Here is a 22486-nt window from a genome sequence, read left to right on the forward strand (position 1 = left end):
ATTTGACAAGAGACTCTCATGGAACAAGTGTGACACCCTCGTCGACAAGTCATAGGGGACCAAAGCCCGAATGCCACGAGGGTGGGGAGTTAGGGGTGGAGATGGCGATGGCCTTGTTAGGCACAATTCAATCACTGATCAGTTCACCTTTCTCCCGCAACTCACTTGGCTGATGCTTTGGAGGAGCTGTTCTTTGAAGAAAGCTGAACTTCGGGCAAGTCCACGTCAATGTCTGCGCAGGACTTCATTGCAGAAACCACCATGGCATTTCGGAGTTTATTTCCCTGTTCCAAAAGAGCTGAGAAGGACAAAAGCAGAAGAACAGGAATAGCAGTCCTTAAACCAGGCCAAACGGGGTCAGGCCAGTGACCCATCCTGCTGTGGGTTGCTAATGTGGGGCAACCCGAGGCGTTCCCAGCCCCAGTGCCCTCTCTCTCTTGACTGATCGATCGCCTCTAAGTCCGGCCTCGATTCCCGGGCCAATGATGATGCCCGGATGCTGTGGGCTGTAAGCTCCCGCCGCGTGGTGGCAAATGTGATACTGCTTGGGCTGCCAATGCTGCTCCTGAAAAACCAAGCTTAGCTGTCTCAGGTGGCAGCCTGAGAAAAGGACTCTCCAGTCGGGATCGTGCTTTCTTCCTTCCCTACCATTTACCACTGGACGGGCTTAATCACTAGGACACCATTAGCCACGGCACCTCCTGTACGTGATCACCGGACTCAGAAATTAGACTTAAGCCGAGGTTCTAGTTCTCATTCCACGGGAGTTTGCGGGATGAGCTGTTCAGGTCCTTCGTCCCCAGCCCCCAGATAGTCACCCACCTGACAGGAGGTCTTTGGTGGCGGGACTGGTCCCGGAGGGGACGCGGGATCCACCGCACCAGTCGGGGGCTCTGCCGGTTGGTGTCGGATGTTCGGCGGGAGTGGGGAGGGACGGCTGCTCTGGAGGCGCGGGCTTGCGGGTACCTCCCTCTCCGGCCTGGCTTGAACTCAGTTGTGGGGGCGGCCCAAAGAAAGGACGCTTTGTGGGGTCACTGATCTCCTGGACGTACAAATAATCCCTTTGCCTATTTGAAAACAAGGAAAGTATTTTATTTTACTTGTACATATCTATTCTATTTATTTTATTTTGTTAGTATGTTTGGTTTTGTTCTCTGTCTCCCCCTTTTAGACTGTGAGCCCACTGTTGGGTAGGGACTGTTTCTATGTGTTGCAAACTTGTACTTCCCAAGTGCTTAGTACAGTGCTCTGCACACAGTAAGCGCTCAATAAATACGATTGATGATGATGATGATGAAAGGACAACTTCAGCAAGCAGCACGGCCTAGGGGAAAGGGCCCGGGCCCAGAAGGCAGAGGGCCTGGATTCTAATCCCAGCTCGACCACTTTCCTGCTCTGGGACTTCGAGCCAGTCATTTAATTTCTCAGTACCTCAATTTCCTCATCTGTAAAAATGTGGAGTTAATACCGGTCCCCCGCCCTCTGGGACTGGGAGCCCCACATGGGACAGGGATCGTGTCCAACTTGATTATCTTGAATCTACTCCAGCGCTCAGTACAGTGCTTGGGTACAACATAAGTGCTTAACGAATACCGCAATTATTATTTTTACGATGCGAGTACGTTAAGGAAAGTACCACGTGACTCCACCAATTGTTTGCTGCACTGCTGGAGCAGGAAGCATCCGTGTACCGACCCCGTGTGTCTGCCTCTCCCTTTAGACTGCAAGTTCCTTGCGGGAAGGGAACGAGTCTTGTGCTTCTCTGTTCTTTCGTATTCCAGCGAATCGCAACTAGCGATGCTCAACAAATACCCCTACTACTACCATTACTACAACTACTACTACTAGTTCAAACTGAAGAGGGGAGAGCCTGGAGGCAGGGAAACCAGTGTGGAGGTTGATAAAGCAGGCAAGTTAGGATAAGGTGGGAGCCGGTTCCCTGGTAGTGGAAGTTTGGGAAGGGAGAGGCAATCCAGGGAAAGTTGTGGACGGGGTGCACAGACCGAATGGCAGAGGTGAAAGCGGCAAGGATGGCGGTGTTGACTGCATTGAGAAAGTTAAGAGGAGAAGTGGGTTTGGGATGGAAAATGAGACGTTTAGTTTTAGCCACACTGCCTTTAAGGAGCCAGTGGGCATCCCTGTGGAGAGGGCTGGAGTCAAGAGGAAATGCAGGAGTGCAGAATCGGGTTTGGCGAGGAACATCTGAAAGATCAAAATTAGGAAGGAGGGGTTAACAGGGTACTAACTTTGGAGTTGTGGCCCTGCTGCTGCTTATGGACTCTTTTAAGGCCGAACTGGTTGTGGCAAATCTAGACGGCTGAGATGGAACCAGGACCGGAGTCTTGCTGGGTTCGGCCTTCCCTCTGAGCCTCCGGTCAGCCAGAGGCCCATCCACACTCACATCCGTGGCAGGGAGAGAGCCGCGGCTCCCATACATTTCCGACAGAGGCTCTAACGCAAGCGACACCTGGAGAGAACAAAGCAAGAAGGCCCATGTCTTTCTTACCTTTCTTTGGCAAACTCTAGGAAGCAGCCATAGATTCTCTCCATACTGGCGGTTTGATCAAAGGAATTAGCACTATTAATAAGCTGTTAGAAAACCAAAAAGACTGCATTGTGAGGATAACAGAATAGCCCGTGGAAGACCTTGGATTGCACTGGTTCTCCGTCTCTTCTCCTCCCTCACTATACTTAGGTACAGCTACGTGTCCCACAGGAGCCGGAATAAAAGACTTCTGTACTTCGATCCAAGAAGAGCTTGAATTTTCAGGGGGGTCCCACTTGCAAGGTGCCACGCTCTGGAGTTTGCCACAATTTGCAGAAGCTGAATCCCCTGGGGTCTCAAGGTTTCACCGGAAGGTTCGCCTAGGCCTCCCCCTAAGACCGGCAATGTCTTGGAATGCCTGGCAATAGCATATCCCCTGAGGGCTTTTGGGATGCAGAATATAGATGCCTTAGGGTGGGGGTGTGAGGGAAGGCATATGGAAAAGGTACAAAAGGCAATCTCTGCCCTGAGGAGTTTTCAGGCTAAGGGGGAAGACAAAGTGACATAAACTGATTAAACGATCATTAAAAAAGGTGAAAACAGATCTAAACAAGAGGGGATACATAAGCCAATAACAATAGGAATCGGCCCATGACTACTCTCCCCTGGCCCCCAGCCAGACCATCCACATCCATAACCTGGAGACGGTCCCTGGCCAACAGCGGGCTCACAGTCTGGAAGGGGGAGACAGACGACAAAACAAAACATGTTAACAAAATAAAATCCTCTCACCTTACCTCCTTCCCCTCCCCACAGCACCTGTATATATGTTTGTACATATTTATTACTCTATTTATTTGTACATATTTATTCTATTTATTTTATTTTGTTAATATGTTTTGTTTTGTTGTCTGTCTCCCCCTTCTAGACTGTGAGCCCACTGTTGGGTAGGGACCATTTCTATCTGTTGCCAACCTGTACTTCCCAAGCGCTTACTCCAGTGCTCTGCACACAGTAAGCGCTCAATAAATACGATTGAATGAATGAATGAATGATTAACCTCATAATACCTCCAACTTGTTCACACCCCAGAAATGTTGAAGCCTGCTGTCCCTCCAAGGCCCATGCACCATTTCATCACCTGCTCCTGCCCATCCGCTTCCTGTAGCTGGGCCCCCCGTGGTCCCCGTTCCCCCCGGTCCCAGCGTCTCCCGCCCTTCTCCCTGACCACGCTTCGTGGCACTTGCGGGGCCCACCTCTGGAAGAATGACTGGTATTCCAGTCGGTTCTAGGATCACATAGGGGCTGTGCTCTCGAAGACCTTCCTCGTGGTAAGGGGGACTTGTGCTAAAGTGCGGGCACCCTGACTGATGTGGTGGCATATGCCCACACCTCCTTTTTGTGAGAGTGCGCTGCATTCTGGGTGAAGGGGGCACTCTGGGCACAAGAACAGCTCCTAACTCCTCCAACAACATCTTGGGACAATGGGTGGCACTTTGACAATTTGCTGTAGTTGGTCTCTGCCGCTGGCTTAATAGGTGGTTTAGATACCTCATCAATGTAAATACGTGCCCTGCATAGTAGTGTGGCACCTTGTGGTACACGGTGATGTGTATACTACTTTGTTTGTCGTTGATAACACCTTTTGTTCCCGTATATATTTTTTCCCATCAAAAATTCACCCTGTAGAATTTACTGCAAAGGTAAAGGGGAAAAATACAGAACAAAAATATTTATACCTGGAGTTCCCCAAGCTTTTCAGATGCTGGTGAAACAATAGTGAAGAATCCATCGATCGGATGGTTTGGAGAGAGCTGGGATAGTCCGCTGATCTGAACGCTGCCAATGGGTAGGTGGTCAGGTTTGCTGAATACTTCTAGGACGAGGATCGCCATATCTAAAAAAAAAACCAGACACTTCATCGTCAACATCATCGGCATTTGTCAAGCACTTTATTGCATCAGAATAGTAACTGTTGTTTCAGGGTGCAACCCACTGTACCTGGGCCTGAAGGCAAGCATAGGTGAAGAAGAAAACCCGCTCTTTGTCCTCAAAGAGCTTAGAATCCAATGTGGGGAGGCCAAACAAAAATTACACACGAGCCTCGTCGCCTTCCTGAATCACATTAGGACAAAGGACTTGTGAGTGTGTGTGTTGGCAAGGGAAGGAGGAGGAAGAGAGAACCTTGGTAATTTTATTTTTTATCTCACTTGGCTCTGCCAAATTTCAAAGAGACTTATAATTATTACTCACAAAATGCTCATGAGTTGAAGATTGCGGAAATAGATACGGTACTTCAGTTATTCTCTTTTATTCTCTGTTGGCTAGACCCCCCAAGGCTTGTAAGACATCAAAGGGACGGTAGTGTGACTTAAGTGTAAAAGTGAAAGCCAAACTGGTAGTGGGCAGGTACAAGATTAGAAGACAGACTGGGTGGGAGTAGGGGACAAAGACTGTTTTGTAAAAAAAGAGATTAGAGGGTTCAGGCAATAAAAGAAGCATAGCCCATGACGCGATCTGGCATCTGGTCAGGTACCCAGTCAAACGAGACGAGACCACCCGACTAAGGACCGTTTCCAGAGCCGGTGCGCGGAGAGATCTTCCCTCTCCGGAACAGCACCATAAGGGGCCGTTGGATATCGGGCCTTCTAAATCTGCCCAAAAGTGCAAGTGGATACCCGATGCTCCTACTCCTGCCCCTGAAACAAAAGCATTTTTCCACCATCAGCAGCAACAATGCAATGGAGGGAAATCACGCCTCAAAGAGATTTAGAGAGGCAGAGGATCCAGGGAAACAAAGCATCAGGCAATGCAGCACCTCAGCTGAAAAACGACGGCCATTCCGCTGCGGCAGACGGACCAGCCCGGGCCACCGCGATCCAGAAAGGAGCAGCTCTTTTTGCGCAGGCGCTTCGCAAGGACCAAGAGACAAAGAGGTAAAAGCAAAAACCGGGGGTAGGTGCTGTAATGTCACTGAGGACGGCACAAGGAGGGTGAGTTTTCATGGTGGCGTGGGAGTAGCTATAGTGGGCAGTTCCACTTTGGTCTCTCCAGCCACACACCTGCACTCACTGTCAGTGGCGCCATCACTGTACATCAGTCAGTGGAACTGACTGAGCACTTACTGTGTGCAGAGCACTGTACGAAGTGCTTGGGAGAGTATAACACAGTTGGTAGACAAGTTCCCTGCCTACAGTGAGTTAATATAAAAGATGACTCCCTAAAATTGAGCAACCTTTGTCACCATTCCGCCCTCAGGCCAATTAAATTATGTTTACAGTTACTAAGCAATAGTACTGAATAACAAATTTAGTCAAATAAAAATTCAGTTATCTGTACAGACTATGTATGAGGAGGATCTAGGTACCTAGCTATTCTAGGCGTAATGTGAGCTATAAGCGCTTGATAAATACCACTGATTGAGTGTCACCGCTCTGGGTCACCTGGAATCAGCACTGTGGTCTCTCTGTAGCCACCGGTGATTGAGAACCTCAAGAATCCTCAGCTGCACCCTCATTCACCCCACCCTCAGCCTCACAGCACTAACGTACATTTCCGCAATGTACTTATTTATTTTAATGTCTGCCTCCCTGTCTTGGATCTAAGCTCCAGAAGGACAGAGTCTACCAACTCCAGTGTTTTGGGCCCTCTCAAGCCCTTAGTACAGTGGCCTGCCCACAGTAGGTGCTCAATAAATACCACTGATTGATTTATTCATTTGATTGAAAGGAGCTGACAATCAAATAGATGAGACAGACAGAAAAATTACAAAGAGTGAGCATAAGAAGTTGCACTATAACAAGATGAAACTGCAGGCTAAGTAACTGAAAATAGAGAGGAGCTGTAAATGTAGATAGATTAATATGACTCGGGGATGGTGAATGACTTAGGATTTGCTTCCTGAAGATGGAGACACTTCAGAAGGACTTGAAGATGGGGAAAACGTTGGTCTGGCTGATTTGGTGGGAAAGGGAGGTTCAAGGCCAGAGGAACAGGGTGAACAAGAAGAGGCCGGAGAGTTGGGGAGTAGTGGGTAAAGAATGCCACTAAGTGGGGAGATTTGGTGGGAACAATGCAAAAACAATAACTGCCCCCAAGTGTTTTGTAACTAGGCTTTTGAGGTCTAGGAGATGGATGAGCATGCCTAAGCCCCTTTCTACACACCACTGGAAATGAATACTAAAAGCTGCAACCAATTAATCTTCTCAGACCAGAAAATGGAATCAAAAGACACATTAACCTACCTGTCAGATAGGCGCTAAACTGCTTTGGGCCACAGCGAACGGCATAGCGCGTAGTTGTTCTTACAGCTTTTTGCTCAGATTGGGAAGAATCTCTGGGACAGAACCGAGTACCATCTGACGTCTCCCCCCACCACCGCACGCGGATGTCAGCACAAGACGGAGGCTTCTTCACCATCCACAGGACTTCGCTAATGGTGAGTTTCAGGAAGCAGTGCAGATGCCCTTCCACAAGGGGAGGCAGGCTTGTGGAAGGCGAAACATCACTCAAACCTGTTGAAAACATAAAATCTGAATTTGAAGGAGGAAAAAAAATCCGTGTAGATAGTAAAGAACTGAAGAATATGTTTACTATAGGCAAAACAATCCCCACAATGGGCAGGTTTAACCTGCTTTCAGTCCTGAATGAACTGTTTCTTTAGCTGTCCTGTAGAGTTGTCCCCCGTCAGATGGCTTATTCCTCGCTTTCCCAGCATCCTCTCAATGCAATTACTGCAGATTGAAATTGTTTTCTTCAGTTAATTCATCAACGCTATTTATTGAGTGCTTTCAGTGTGAGGAATAGAATAGTAAGCACTTTGGCGCCTCTGATTTCCCACTAGGTGTTGCATAACGTCATAGGCTGACAGGTGGATACTGTGTTTTCCTGAAACCCAGGCAACCAAGCCTAAAAAACACCTTTAAAAAAATGTACTCTTTGTCCTATACAATGGGTAAAGGTTAGCGGTCTTCAAAAAATACTATTCCTCCTTTCAGCTTAGAAAGGATATGTTATGGTGTACATGGGAGACATCATTGACCTTGGAATTGTAAGAGTCGGTATGGAGCAATTTCTCACGCTGAAACAGAAGTTATATTTGCCAAACTATGGTTATGTCCCAGTATCACAGGGGACAGTTGGCAGGGATTTGTTTGGGTGCTGGTTAAGGCAACCAAGATGAATCAATCTAAACTCTTTAGCTCTACTAAAGGGCAAGAGCATTTATCACCACCAGCAATAGCATTTATTAGGTGTCTTCTCTATGCAGAATACTGCACTAATCACTCGGGAGAGTACAAAAGAGGTAAAAGACGCGCTCCTGGCCCTCAAGCTTATAGTCTAGTGGGGAGAGACAATCATCTACATAAATTACATAGAGAGGCAGTAATAGAGTACATGAAACTTGCACATAAGAGCTACTGAGGCTGTGGTAACTTGGGTGTGCTCGAAGCGGCAGTTGAGGGAATATAGGATGGAGAGCTATTAGAAATTGCTTAGGGAAGACCTCTTGGAAAAAATGTGATCTCAGAAGAGGTTTGAAAGTTGGGGAGGGCTACGCTCTGTCAGGTATGAAGGGGGGAGAGATTCAGGATTCAGAAGGGTGTGAGCAAGGAGTCGGAGGTGGGAGAGACAAAGAGCAGGGACAGTGATTGGGTTGATTTGAAAGCAATGAAGAATGTGAGCTGGGCTGTATTGGGAGAAAAGACTGGGAGGCCGGAGAAAGAGAGAACGGATTGAGCGCCTTAAAGTCTGGAGTTTCTACTTGATGTGGAAACTTGTACATATTTGTTACTCTATTTATTTTACTTGTACATATCTATTCAATTTATTTTATTTTGTTAGTATGTTTGGTTTTGTTCTCTGTCTCCCCCTTTTAGACTGTGAGCCCACTGTTGGGTAGGGACTGTCTCTTGATTGCCAACTTGTACATATTTGTTACTCTATTTATTTATTTTACTTGTACATATCTATTCTATTTATTTTATTTTGTTAGTATGTTTGGTTTTGTTCTCTGTCTCCCCCTTTTAGACTGTGAGCCCACTGTTGGGTAGGGACTGTCTCTATACGTTGCCAACTTGTACTTCCCAAGCGCTTAGTCCAGTGCTCTGCACACAGTAAGCGCTCAATAAATACGATTGATGATGATGATGATGATGAAAGGAATGGGTAATCACTGTGGGTTTCTGAGGAGTGGGACGTAATGCATCGAATGACGTTTCTGAAAAGTAGCCCGGTGTGGGGCGGGATTTACGGCTTTACTGCTGAATTGTACTTTCCAAGCGCTTAGTACAGTGCTCTGCACACAGTAAGCGCTCAATAAAAGTGCTTAGAACAGTGGTTGGCACATAGTACGTGCTTAATAAATACCATTATTATAATTGTTATTATTATTAATAAATACGACTGAATGAAAAGTAATCAGGGCAACAGAGTGTATGCTAGTGCTTTGCACACAGTAAGTGTTTAATAAATGCCACCATTAATTAATTAATTAATTAATTAACCATAAAGGGGAGAGCGGGGAGACCAGACAGGAGGCTGGTGCAGTGGCTGTGGCATGGGTTAAGGCCCTGGGAAGATCCAGCGTGTGCAGATGGGGCACTGTCCCTGGGATCCCTTCAAGTTCCCACTAAATCAGTTTATTCCTTCATTCGTTCATTCAATCGTATTTACTGTGCGTTTACTGTGTGCAGAGCACTGTACTAAGTGCTTGGGAAGTCCAAGTTGGCAACATCTAGAGACGGTCCCTACCCAACAGCGGGCTCACAGTCTAGAAGGGGCAGACAGAGAACAAAACCAAACAAAATAAAATAAGTACAAGTAAAATAAATAGAGTAATAACTATGTACGAACATATATCCATATATACAGGTGCTGTGGGGAAGGGAGGGAGGTATGATGGGGGGGATGGAGAGGAAGGAAGGGGCTCAGTGTGGGAAGGCCTCCTGGAGGAGGTGAGCTCTCAGTAGGGCCTTGAAGGGAGGAAGAAACAATGTGGAACGCTTCACGAATTGGCGTGTCAAATGGAGAGGCAGCGTGGCTCAGTGGAAAGAGCCCGGGCTTTGGAGTCAGAGGTCAGGGGTTCGAATCCCGACTCCACCAAATGTCTGCTGTGTGACCCTGGGCAAGTCACTTCACTTCTCTGAGCCTCAGTTCCCTCATCTGTAAAATGGGGATTGACTGTGAGCCCCACGGGGGACAACTTAATCACCTTGTATCCGCCCCAGCGCTTACAACAGGGCTTCGCGCATAGTAAGCGCTTAACAAATGCCATTAAAAAAAAAAAGAAATTCTCCCTCCTCCTCGTCCCCCGTTTGTCGTCATCATCATCATCATCAATCGTATTTATTGAGCGCTTACTGTGCGCAGAGCACTGGACTAAGCGCTTGGGAAGTACAAACTGGCAACATCTAGAGACAGTCCCAGCCCAACAGTGGGCTCACAGTCTAGAAGGGGGAGACAGAGAACAAAACCAAACATATTAACAAAATAAAATAAATAGAATAGATATGTACAAGTTAAATAAATAAGTAGAGTAATAAATCTGTACAAACATATATACATATATACAGGTGCTGTGGGGAAGGGAAGGAGGTAAGAAGGGGGGGATGGAAAGGGGGACGAGGAAGGAGGGGGCTCAGTGTGGGAAGGCCTCCTGGAGGAGGTGAGCTCTCAGTAGGGCCTTGAAGGGAGGAATCAATCAGTCAATCAATCGTATTTATTGAGCGCTTACTGTGTGCAGAGCACTGTACTAAGCGCTTGGGAAGTACAAATTGGCAACATCTAGAGACGGTCCCTACCCAACAGTGGGCTCACAGTCTAAAAGGGGGAGACAGAGAACAAAACCAAACATCCTAACAAAATAAAATAAATAGAATAGTAAAATAAGTAAACACCCCCCTGCCCGGATGCCCGCGTCCTCCGTTACCCGTCTTTTTCGGCGCTCGGCCGGCGCCGAGGCCGGGGCCCTTCCGCCGCTTCATGTCCAGTGTCCCCCGCCCCCCGCCCCCCCGTTCCCTAGCAACCGCCCCGCCCGCCCCTCGTTCCCTAGCAACCGCCCCAGCGCGCGCGCGCGCGAGCCCGCCGACGGGAGACTACAACTCCCGACGAGCCTTGCGGGGGCCCAAGGTGCTTTGCGGGGGGGGGGAGGGGAGGCCCCGCGCGCGGCGCTGGTGGCGACGGACGAGCCCGCTACCCAGGGTGCCTTGCGGGCGGCGCGCACTTCCGGTCGGGGAGCTGAGGGGAGGCGCGTCGTGTGAGCCGGGCGGCCGTCCGTCCGTCAGTCAGTCAGTCCGTCCGTCCCCGGGGTGGGGGGCTCCGCCGTCCCCGCCGTCCCCGTGGCCGCCGCCGCCGTCCCCGCCGTCCCCCCCGCGGGCCATGGAGAAGACGATGCACTTGGGCCGGCTGCCCTCCCGGCCCCCTCTGCCCGGGGGCGGCGCCGGACAGTCCGGGGCCAAGATGCGGATGGGGTACGTACGCCCACCGACCCATGACGTCACCGCCGAAGGGGGCCGGGGGGGGCCCGCCTCGGGCCTCTCTCTGTGTGTGTCTGTCTGTTTGGGTGTGTGTGTGTGTGTGTGTATTTCCCTTCCCCCTGTCTGTGTGTGTGTGTGTGTGTGTGTGTGTGTGTATTTCCCTCCCCCACAGCACCTGTCTATACGTATATATATATATGTATATATATATATATGTATATATATATATGTATATATATATATATATATATATCTTCCTTCTTCTCCCCCTCGTCCCCCTCTCCATCCCCCCATCTTACCTCCCTCCCTTCCCCACAGCACCTGTATAGATGGATATATGTTTGTACAGATTTATTACTCTATTTATTTTACTTGTACCTATCCTATTTATTTTATTTTGTTAGTATGTTTGGTTTTGTTCTCCGTCTCCCCCCTTTTAGACTGTGAGCCCACTGTTGGGTAGGGGCCGTCTCTAGATGTTGCCAATTTGTACTTCCCAAGCGCTCAGTACAGTGCTCTGCACACAGTAAGCGCTCAATAAATACGATTGATGAGGATGATGATGATGATATATGTTTGTACATATTTGTTACTCTATTTTACTTGTACGTATCCACTCTATTCTATTCTACTGTGAGCCCACTGTTGGGTAGGGACCGTCTCTCTCTGTTGCCAATTTGTTCTTCCCAAGCACTTAGTCCAGTGCTCTGCACACAGTAAGCGCTCAATAAATACGATTGATTGATTGATTGTATTTCCCTTCCCCACAGCACCTGTCTATACGTATGTATGTTTGTACAGATTTGTTACTCTATTTATTTTACTTGTACGTGTCCATTCTATTCTATTCTTTTAGACTGTGAGCCCACTGTTGGGTAGGGACCGTCTCTCTATGTTGCCAATTTGTTCTTCCCAAGCGCTTAGTCCAGTGCTGTGCACACAGTAAGCGCTCAATAAATACGATTGATTGATTGACTGTATTTCCCTTCCCCACAGCACCTGTCTATACGTATATATGTTTGTGCAGATTTGTTACTCTATTTTACTTGTACATATCCATTCTATTCTATTCTTTTAGACTGTGAGCCCACTGTTGGGTAGGGACCGTCTCTCTATGTTGCCAACTTGGACTTCCCAAGCGCTTAGTCCGCAGTGCTCTGCACATAGTAAGCGCTCAATAAATACGATTGATTGATTGATTGTATTTCCCTTCCCCACAGCACCTGTCTACATGTATAGATGTTTGTACGTATTTGTTACTCTATTTATTTTACTTGTACATATCCATTCTATTCTATTCTTTTAGACTGTGAGCCCACTGTTGGGTAGGGACCGTCTCTCTATGTTGCCAGCTTGGACTTCCCAAGCGCTTAGTCCAGTGCTCTGCACACAGTAAGTGCTCAATAGATACGATTGATGATTGATTGATTGGTTGTATTTCCCTTCCCCACAGCATCTGTCTATACGTATATATGTTTGTACATATTTGTTACTCTATTTTACTTGTACATATCCATTCTATTCCATTCTTTTAGACTGTGAGCCCACTGTTGGGTAGGGACCCTGTCTAGATGTTGCCAACTTGGACTTCCCAAGCGCTTAGTCCAGTGCTCTGCACATAGTAAGCGCTCAATAAATACGGTTGATTGATTGATTGTATTTCCCTTCCCCACAGCACCTGTCTATACATACATATGTTTGTACATATTTGTTACTCTATTTTACTTATTATTATTATTATTATTATTATTATTATTATTATTTGTGTGTGTGTGTGTGGAGGGGGGAGAGAACACACCAACGAACACACCGAAGAGAAGGGGGGGCAGTTCATTCATTCATTCATTCAATCGGATTTATGGAGCGCTTACTGTGCGCAGAGCACTGGACTAAGCGCTTGGGAAGTCCAAGTTGGCAACATGTAGAGACGGTCCCTCACCAACAGCGGGCTCACAGGCTAGAAGCAGCGTGGCTCAGTGGGAAGAGCTTGGGCTTTGGAGTAAAAGGTCATGGGTTCATGGGTTCAAATCCCAGCCCTGCCAATTGTCAGCTGTGCAACTTTGGGCAAGTCATGTAGCGTCTCTGGGCCTCAGTTACCTCATCTGTAAAATGGGGATTAAGACTGTGAGCCCCCCGTGGGACAACCTGATCACCTTGTAATCTCTCCAGCGCTGTAGAACAGTGCTTTGCCAAGAGTAAGTGCTTAATAAACACCATTATTGTTATTAGAAGGGGGAGACAGACAACGAAACAAAATATATTAACAAAATAAAATAAATAGAATAAATATGTGCAAGTAAAACAAATAGAGTAATAATTAATAGTTAATAATAATAGTGGCATTTGTTACTTTGGGCAAGTGTCTTCACTTCTCTGGGCCTCAGTTCCCTCATCTGTCAAATGGGGATTAAGACTGTGAGCCCCCCGTGGGACAACCTGATCGCTTTGTAATCAGTCAGTCAATCAGTCGTATTTATTGAGCGCTTGCTGTGTGCAGAGCACTGTACTAAGCACTTGGGAAGTACAAGTTGGCAACATATAGAGACAGTCCCTACCCAACAGTGGGCTCACAGTCTAGAAGACTGTGACCTCTTGTAGAAGTCTTGTAACCTCCCCAGCGCTTAGAACAGTGCTTTAGTAAATGCCATTATTATTATTATTAAGGGCTTACTATGTGCAAAGCACTGTTCTAAGCGCTGGGGGGGGTTACATTGTGATCGAGTTGTCCCACATGGGGCTCACAGTCTTAATCCCCATTTTTACAGATGAGGTAACTGAGGCCCAGAGAAGTGAAGTGACTTGCCCCAGGTCACTCAGCAGACATGTGGCGGGGCCAGGATTCGAACCCATGACCTCTGACTCCAAAGCCCGTGCTCTTTCCACTGAGCCACGCTGCTTCTCGTAGCTGGACGGGAAGGGGCGGGGGAGAGTGGGCCAGGGAGAGAAGTAAGAATGGAAGGAAGGCGTCGCATGCCCAAGGAGAGGAGTGGAGCGAGGATTAGGGGAGTTAATTATGAGGAATAATAATAGTAATAATAATGGCCTTTATTAAGTGCTTACTACGTGCAAGGCACTGTTCTAAGCACTGGGGAGGAAGAAAGAGTAAGTGACTCTTGGGTGGGAGAAAGAAGAAAGAGGGAGGACAGTGATCATGGTGGTATTTGTTAAGCAGTTATTGTGGGCTAAACACCACTAAATGCTGAAGTGGATACAACCCAGTCAGATCAGACACAGCCTCTGTCCAGCGTGCGGCTCCCAGTCAAAGGTGTGTGTGGGGGGGAGAGGGAGCAGGTTTAACAAATGAGGAAACTGAGGCACAGAGAAGGGACGGGGATTAGAATTCGGGTGGCACAATGAGGGTGCGGTGACTGTAATAATAATATTGATGATGGCATTTATTAAACGCTTACTATGTGCAAAGCACTGTTCTAAGCGCTGGGGATTTTACAAGGTGATCAGGTTGTCCCACGTGGGACTCCCAGTCTTAATCCCCATTTTACAGATGAGGGAACTGAGTCACAGAGAAGTTGAGTGACTTGCCCAAAGTCACCCAGCTGACAAGTGGCAGAGCCGGGATTTGAACCGATGACCTCCAACTCCAAAGCCCGGGCTCTTTCCTTCTAGACTGTGAGCCCGCTGTTGGGGAGGGACTGTTTCAATGTGTTGCCGACTTGTACTTCCCAAGCGCTTAGTCCAGTGCTGTGCACACAGTAAGCGCTCAATAAATACGATTGATTGATTTCCACTGAGCCACGCTGCTTCTCCAGCGTAGGCACTACCACCTTAAGGTTGTAAACGTAAAGTGCTTTAACTTTTCTAGCCCAAACTGTTTACAGGTTCTTGGGTCTGAAGAGGAAAGTAAAATCAAATTGGTTAAAATAGACTGCCTTGATTTTGCTTAGAAATTTTTTGGAGGGTTTAGCCTGTCTAGCTGAACGGCCGATGTGTTGCCTGAAGCTTTCACTTTAGTCGTCATCATCAATCGTATTTATTGTGCGCTTACTGTGTGCAGAGCACTGTACTAAGCGCTTGGGAAGTACAAGTTGGCAACATAACCCTCTAGTCCAACCCTCTTGTGTGTTTGATAATACTCTATTATCGGGATAGGCCTTGTCAGCTTCCCATGAGGTTGTAAACTACTCAAGGACGGAGGCTACCGCAACCGTTACTAATGTTAGATACTTTCAAGCATCAGTACAGTTCTGTGCTCTTAGGGACTCAATAAATGTTGTCTTTGAAGACGTCAATGAGTCTCATCTCATTCACTCCCCTCCTTCATGTGCTTTTCACTGGAGGCTCTATTTTCCCGTTTGTGATGTAAGACGTGCTTCCGTGGTTACGGAAATGAAGAGACAGCTTAGGAATCCTGGCTCCAGCAGTTCTTAAATTTCTCACGGTTTGGTGCCTTTTTGATTTTTAAAAACAGGCTTAGCTTTTACATCAGGAAGACGATTTGTTTTGCCTCTGTGAATATAGGCCAGCCATTTGGCACAGAAACCAGTCCTCCGCCATGTGCTGACGTGACTGCTCCTTGATGTTCTGGAAGAAGCCCTCATAAATGCTCTGGGCCTCTCGGGTGCCAGGTTGACTGTTCACATCAAGAAGAGGCAGCATGGCTCAGTGGAAAGAGCCCGGGCTTTGGAGTCAGAGGTCATGGGTTCGAATGCTGCTCCGCCACATGTCTGTTGTGTGACCTTGGGCAAGTCACTTCTCTGAGCCTCAGTTACCTCATCTGTAAAATGGGGATTAAGACTGTGAGCCCCACGTGGGACAACTTGATCACCTTTTATCCCCCCCCCAGCGCTTAGAACAGTGCTCTGCACATAGTAAGCGCTTAACAAATGCATCATTATCCCTCAGCCCATCTGCCAAGTTAGCTCTCTTCCTCCCTTCAAGGCCCTACTGAGAGCTCACCTACTCCAGGAGGCCTTCCCATACTGAGCCCCTTCCTTCCTCTCCCCCTCGTCCCCCTCTCCATCCCCCTCATCTTACCTCCTTCCCTTCCCAACAGCACCTGTTTATATGTATATATGTTTGTGCATATTTGTTACTCTGTTTTACTTGTACATATCTATTCTATTTATTTTATTTTGTTAGTATGTTTGGTTTTGTTCTCTGTCTCCCCACTTTTAGACTGTGAGCCCACTGTTGGGTAGGGACCGTCTCCATATGTTGCCAACTTGTACTTCCCAAGCGCTTAGTCCAGTGCTGTGCACACAGTAAGCGCTCAATAAATACGATTGATGATGATGATGATCAAAGGCACACAGACTAATAGCCTGTTGGGATCCCGTGGCCGTGAACCGAAGCTGCCCCAAGAGGTTAAACTTTGGCACAGGGCAGTCTCGGGCCAGAAGAGTCCCCTAGAAAGTGGTGGTTGGTGGCCCCCTCAGGAGCCCAGCACATTTGAAAGAGGGTCTGTAAGGTCTCACTTTGATGTGGAATTCCCCGAGCACCGAGGAGTGAGAAGACTCAGGCCAGGCCGGAGATGGAGGCCTCACCAGGGCGGAGGCCTGCTCGATCGATCGGACTGGGGGCCGGAGAGGGAATCTTGAAGGTGGATTTGAATGGGTTTGCTTTCAGGAATCACATTAAAGGCTTTTAAATGTTTTAATCTAATCTTAACAGAAAATTCTGGGAGGCCGGGGTGGTTTATGTCTCATATCTGTCAATTCTTGTTGGTTGAGGGTCTTTCCTGAAGTTCTTTAAAAACATATGTCCCAAATGATCTTTTAATAGAGTACCCAGCTCAGGCCCTGCTTCGTTGGTGTCTTGAGGGAGCCTTTCTCCTGGTGTCTCCAGTGTTGAATCTCTTTTTGTTTGGGGATAATCCTTAAGCGCTTACTATGTGTCAAACATTAGGTCGGGCACAGTATCCGTCCCACACGGGGTCCACGGTCTGAGTAGGAGGGAGAACAGGGATTGAATCCCAATTTTGCCTTTGAGGAAACTGAGGCACAGAGAAGTTCAGTGAGTTATATATATGTATCTATGTTTGTACATATTTACTATATTTTACTTGTACATATCCTATTTATTTTATTTTGTTGGTATGTTTGGTTTTGTTCTCTGTCTCCCCCTTTTAGACTGTGAGCCCACTGTTGGGTAGGGACTGTCTCTATATGTTGCCAACTTGTACTTCCGAAGCGCTCAGTACAGTGCTCTGCACACAGTAAGCACTCAGTAAATACGATTGATTGATTGATTGAGGTGTGTTCTAGACCGTGAAGCCATTGCTGGGTAGGGACCGTCTCTAGATGTTGCCAACTTGTACTTCCCAAGCGCTTAGTATAGTGCTCTGCACACAGTAAGCGCTCAGTAAATACGATTGAATGAACGAATGAATGTTGCGATCAGACCCTATCTGGGATTAAGGACCCGTATCCGAGGACTCTGAAGCTGCTCTTATTCAGGGCCTTCTATAGCATCTGAAAGATCTAGTAAATCACTCCCCCCCACCCCACCCACCCCCCCAGTTTATTGTGAGCGTCAGGCTTTTCCGGAAGGCACTGTTGCTTCGTTGGAAAAGATAGTGAAATGGAGTTGGGACTGAAGGGAGTTGTCACAGGTCACTGATTGGGGCAGCTGTGGAGCTGAGACTGGATCCCAAGAGTCTTCACTCCTTCCTCTTTTCTTTCCTGAAACCTGGAACTAGTAGGGCTGGCCATCCGCTACTAGTGGCGGCAGACTTCTGGCTTATCCAGTCTGTCCTTTTCATGTCTCTGTATTGGATTGAAGAAAACTGTGAGACTGTGTGCCCACTGTTGGGAAGGGACCGTCTCTATATGTTGCCAACTTGTACTTCCCAAGCGCTTAGTACAGTGCTCTGCACACAGTAAGCGCTCAATAAATATGATTGATTGATTGATTGATTGAAAACAGTGGTGAAACTGGCTAAAAACGGTGTGAGGTGAGCAGTGACCGGAAGGGAACACGCATGACGGTGATCTCAGCCACACCGTGTGGGTCATTTAAAAAAATACCTTCCTAAATATCCCAATTTGGTGTGGTTACTAAGATCCTGGCCAAAAAGCACTCCAAGAATATTTTTCCTATTGAGGGTGCTTGGAGGAATTTAAGCCCAAAGTGATGACAAATGCAGTTATATCATTTTACAGTGGACCAAGAGAGTCTAATATTATTGTACTCTTCCAAGTGCTTAGTACAGTGCTCAGTGAATGCCACTGATTGATTTATTGCCTTGAAAGTTAGAACCAGGGGGAGGAAACTTCTCTCCCAAAAATAGTCCCTCATTTTGGGTTCGTTCTTTAAAAATAATTATTAGGATCCCGTGGAACTGTTCAAGCGAGGCTACCCCCACGCTGAGAAAAGAAGAGATAAATTGCTGTCTCCTCGGGGGAGAACAGTCTACTTAAGGTGTCAGTCTCTCAGGTAGTGACATCATCTGGGGTGACACCAATTCTGGGGGAGGAACCAGTTTGGGACTGGTGGACATAGGAGCTGCTGAGGGAGGTAGAGCATTGGATCAGGAGGGTGGTTACCTCTGGGGTGGTTAGATTCCCAAGCGCTTAGTACAGTGCTGTGCACACAGTAAGCGCTAAATAAATACGATTGAATGAATGAATTACAGGCATTTTCAGCCTCAAGATATGTAATGTGACTTTTTCAAACCAGAAACCTTACCTGTTCAATACCTTTTATTACTGTTGTAATGTCTCCAGCTCTGTTTTTGTACTGCTCCATGGGACCGTGATACTGGGGAGGTTTCAGCTAGGTATATTTATGAACAAAAACAGAGCAAAACTCCCATTGTGAAATGTGGGTCCTGACACCCCTCTGTGATTTCCCACATTTTTCCAGTAGCTGGGAAGAAGGGGATGCTTGGGAATCATTGCCAGCCGAGGCAGTAATGTTCCTCAATCAGTAGTGTTTGTTGAGTGCCCACCGTGTGCAGAGCAGTGAACTGAGTGCTTGCAGGGAGAGCACCATAGAGTTTGAAGGCACGGCCCTTTCCCGCAAGGAACTTACACTCTAGCAAGCGAGTCAGGCAGAAAAAGTAATGACAGATAGGAGAAAAAGGGAATGGAAAAATAGATTATTTCAACAGTAAAGGGTGTAAATACCCATGAGAGTCTTCTAGCCTCTGGCCACGTGTCAGAAATGGGACACTGCAGAGAACAAGGGAACAGGCCAAAAAACGTGGGGTTCCGGGAGTTGGGTGGATGGCAGAAAACTTTCACATGAAAATTCACATAAGTTCCACCTGGCTATTTGAGAATTTGCTGTATGGTACACACGTACGAATTGGAATGTGGTTTGGCATTTTTATTAATTGCAAAATACTTGGGAAACCAGAGTGCCAAACCTAGTTGTAACGTATTCAGAACTGGGCCCTACTAAGGAAAATAATTTGGAGGTAAAGTACAAGTAATACCCGCAGACCAAGAGAGGGTGACATTCATCACTGTAGGAAAAAGACAACCTCATCCTAAAGGGATTGTCCGCCAGGCGTTCTATGACCTTGAAACCTGGCTCCTACCACGGTCCGACTTCCAAGAGACATGGGAGTTCTTTGGAGGGTGGGGCAAGGGATAGACTGTGGGATTCGGAATGGACCCCAGAATTGATTTCAGATTTTGTCCCTGTGGTCTGATGTCACTTAGCGGCCGTAACTCATAATGATCCCCAACAGCGGTTTAACGATCCCCAACAGAGCTGCCGCATGTTTGGTCTTCTTAAGTTACAGTGCTAGCCTTAACGAGGGGAGCTTTGATGTCTGAGTGTTAATATATTTCAGGAACAGATATTCAAGATCTCCATTTTAAAATGGTTGCTGGCTGAGTAATCTTGGCCTGGAGACCTAAGGTGGATTTTCCATGATGAGAAATTCAGAAAGCCAATTATAATAATATACTTTGTTTTTCACCAGTTTGTTATGGCTCATTCTTGGCGTGATGTGCTTCTCCCTCTGACCATTTCATTAGTGTTTTCTTTGAATGTCAATGTAGTATAGCCGTCGGAGTGTTTCCGTTTTGGTTTTTGGTTGTTTTTTTTTTTCTTCGTTTCGGCTCATTTGCAAAATGCTGTTCCTGGATTCTAGAGTTCACTTTCATCATCTTCTGAAGCTCCATCCCCTAAAGCCTTTGAACAGGCAGAATTGTGTTTTGGAGCTCAGGGGAAGAGGGGTGATCTGTTCACTGATCCATTTTCTGAAGAGCAGTCAGAAAAAGGAAAGCACAATCAGTCCTGGTACAGTGGGTGAGCTTGCCCATATATCCCCGAATTTCGGGCCACGTTACTTCTGTCGGCATTTCATTATTAGCTTCGGTGCAGTTGATTGTCTCGTTAAATTGTGGTGAGTGAATGGAACCGGTATTTTAGGTGGGATTAAAAGCATCCAGTGTTATGATGTGTTTTGTGGGACTGCTTAGTCAGCTGCGGCCTGTTCGCAGCCAATCCACGCAACTCCAAAGGGATTCATTCCTCTTCTTGTTAAGCATGAATAGGGAATGGTGCCGCCGCTTATATTTTTCCGAAGAAGCTTCTGCCTTAGAGCTTTGGTGATGAGCACCTCCTGGATTGCTCCAGGTTTTACCTGTTCTCCCTCCCCCTTTCTTAAACTGGGGCAGAGACTGTGTCATAAAGCTAGAGACAAGCGTTTTGCCATTAAAGAAAAACCATGATGCATCTCGAAGCGGAAGAGCGGAGGCCCCAAGGGATCAGTGCTAGGAGTGGTTTTCTCTAAAGTGATCACAAGTGATCTGAAAGGGGAAGGTTTGCCCCATGGAATCTGTAGGTTTCCCACCGGCACTAATGCCTTTCTGAGGATTGAAGCGCCTCGTTAATAACAGCCCCGTGGGAGGGTCCCACAAAGCCGAGAGAGTGGACAGAAAAGCGGCCTGGGGGCCTCAAGTGAAAGTTCGTGCCAACAGGGAGAGAATCCAAGATACGACTCTTCGGTGATAAGCTTTCAGTTACGACTCTGAAAAAAGGGATCTCGGATCATTGCCGTCCGTTCCTTAAAATAGTTGGTTTAGTGTGGGGTGGCAGCCAAGTAGGCTAATAAGTGCCGGACCCCATCAGTGAAGTATTGAAAACAAACGGGAAATATTTAACCACTGTCTGAGCTCGGTCAGGATCCTCCCTGAAAGAAAATTCCTATCAATCTCACAGTGGGGTCTTTTTGAGCATTTGCTGTGTGCGGAGCTCAGTCAGTACTGCGTGTGCGGGAAAGTATAATGTAATAGAGTTTCAGTTCAGGGCAGAAGCTGCGAAGGGGAGGTGGGCGGACTGAGCCCACCAGTTGGGCTGTGGGAAGAGGAGCGGTCCTGGCTGCAGCTGGCCTGGGGCCTAGGAAGGATTTTGAATGTGTGGGTTGGCCCCACCTCCACTCCGGTTGCAGGAGGGTGAAGAGGGACCCGGCGCCCAAAAGGCCGTGCCGGAAAAAGAAGCAAAACCGAACTGAAGAGATGCAATTGGAGAAACTGAAAGTAAAGCGCAGGGCCGCTGGAAGCTCACAAAGATAGCAGCGGGCCAAAGACTTCGCTCCTCCTTGCCAGCCCCACTTAAACTGTAAGCCTCGTGTGGGACAGGGACTGTGTCCAACCTGATTAACTTGTATCTACCCCAGTGCTAGGCACATAGTAAGCACTTAACAAAAATCATTATTATTATTATTATTAGACTCCATCCCTGTCCACAAGGAGATTAGAATCTACAATCTTCAGGCTATATAAGCCTGAAGCCAGTTAGTACGGAACAGCTACACCGGGAATATTGTCTGCCGTTGTGTCACATGGCCCCTGCACAAGGATGACACGCAAATTCGTGAAGCGTTCCATATTTTTTTTGCCCTCCCTCTGCCCATCCACCAAGCTAGCTCTCTTCCTCCCTTCAAGGCCCTACTGAGAGCTCACCTCCTCCAGGAGGCCTTCCCAGACTGAGCCCCTTCCTTCCTCTCCCCCTCGTCCCCCTCTCCATCCCCCCATCTTACCTCCTTCCCTTCCCCACAGCACCTGTATATATGTATATATGTTTGTACATATTTATTACTCTAGTTATTTATTTATTTATTTTACTTGTACGTATCTATTCTATTTATTTTATTTTGTTAGTATGTTTGGTTTTGTTCTCTGTCTCCCCCTTTAGACTGTGAGCCCACTGTTGGGTAGGGACTGTCTCTGTATGTTGCCAATTTGTACTTCCCAAGTGCTTAGTACAGTGCTCTGCACACAGTAAGCGCTCAATAAATACGATTGATGATGATGATGCGTCAAACATTGTCACATTTTAGGAAGGACGTTATAGAGCTGGAAAAGGTACAGGGGCGGGGGACTTGAGTGATCGGGGTCAGGGAGCAGCTTCTCTGTGAGGATAGGTGGAAAAAGCGAGAAGCAGCGTGGCCTAACGGATACAGCACGGGCTTGGGAGTCAAGCACTTGTCTGCCCTGTGACCTTAGGCAAGACACTTCACTTCTCTGTGCCTGTTACCTCATCTGTAAAATGGGGATTAATATTGTAAGATGCATATAGGAAAGGGACTGTGTCCAACCTGAATATCTTG

The 22486-nt window shown here is 47.3% G+C and overlaps 2 protein-coding genes and 1 pseudogene across 2 annotated transcripts in view; 2 read left to right on the forward strand and 1 right to left on the reverse strand.

Annotated features, from left to right (window-relative positions):
• C2CD3 (C2 domain containing 3 centriole elongation regulator) overlaps positions 1 to 10470 on the reverse strand; it is a 46414-nt gene extending 35944 nt beyond the window's left edge. The window contains exons 1-6 of the mRNA XM_038761743.1: positions 10416 to 10470; positions 6730 to 6999; positions 4225 to 4382; positions 2247 to 2467; positions 823 to 1067; positions 166 to 298 (exon numbers count right to left, since the gene is read on the reverse strand). Of these exons, the coding sequence (XP_038617671.1) occupies positions 166 to 298; positions 823 to 1067; positions 2247 to 2467; positions 4225 to 4382; positions 6730 to 6999; positions 10416 to 10470 (1082 nt within the window). The remainder of the gene's footprint in view (positions 1 to 165; positions 299 to 822; positions 1068 to 2246; positions 2468 to 4224; positions 4383 to 6729; positions 7000 to 10415) is intronic.
• A 306-nt stretch (positions 10471 to 10776) lies between these two features.
• PPME1 (protein phosphatase methylesterase 1) overlaps positions 10777 to 22486 on the forward strand; it is a 32590-nt gene continuing 20880 nt past the window's right edge. Inside the window, exon 1 of the mRNA XM_038762068.1 lies at positions 10777 to 10956. Coding sequence (XP_038617996.1) covers positions 10865 to 10956 — 92 coding nt within the window. The 5' untranslated portion in view covers positions 10777 to 10864. The remainder of the gene's footprint in view (positions 10957 to 22486) is intronic.
• On the forward strand, positions 21647 to 21770 carry LOC119941688 (annotated as a pseudogene).

The sequence above is a fragment of the Tachyglossus aculeatus genome, chromosome 20 (genome assembly GCF_015852505.1).
Source record: "Tachyglossus aculeatus isolate mTacAcu1 chromosome 20, mTacAcu1.pri, whole genome shotgun sequence".
Classification (NCBI taxonomy): domain Eukaryota; kingdom Metazoa; phylum Chordata; class Mammalia; order Monotremata; family Tachyglossidae; genus Tachyglossus; species Tachyglossus aculeatus.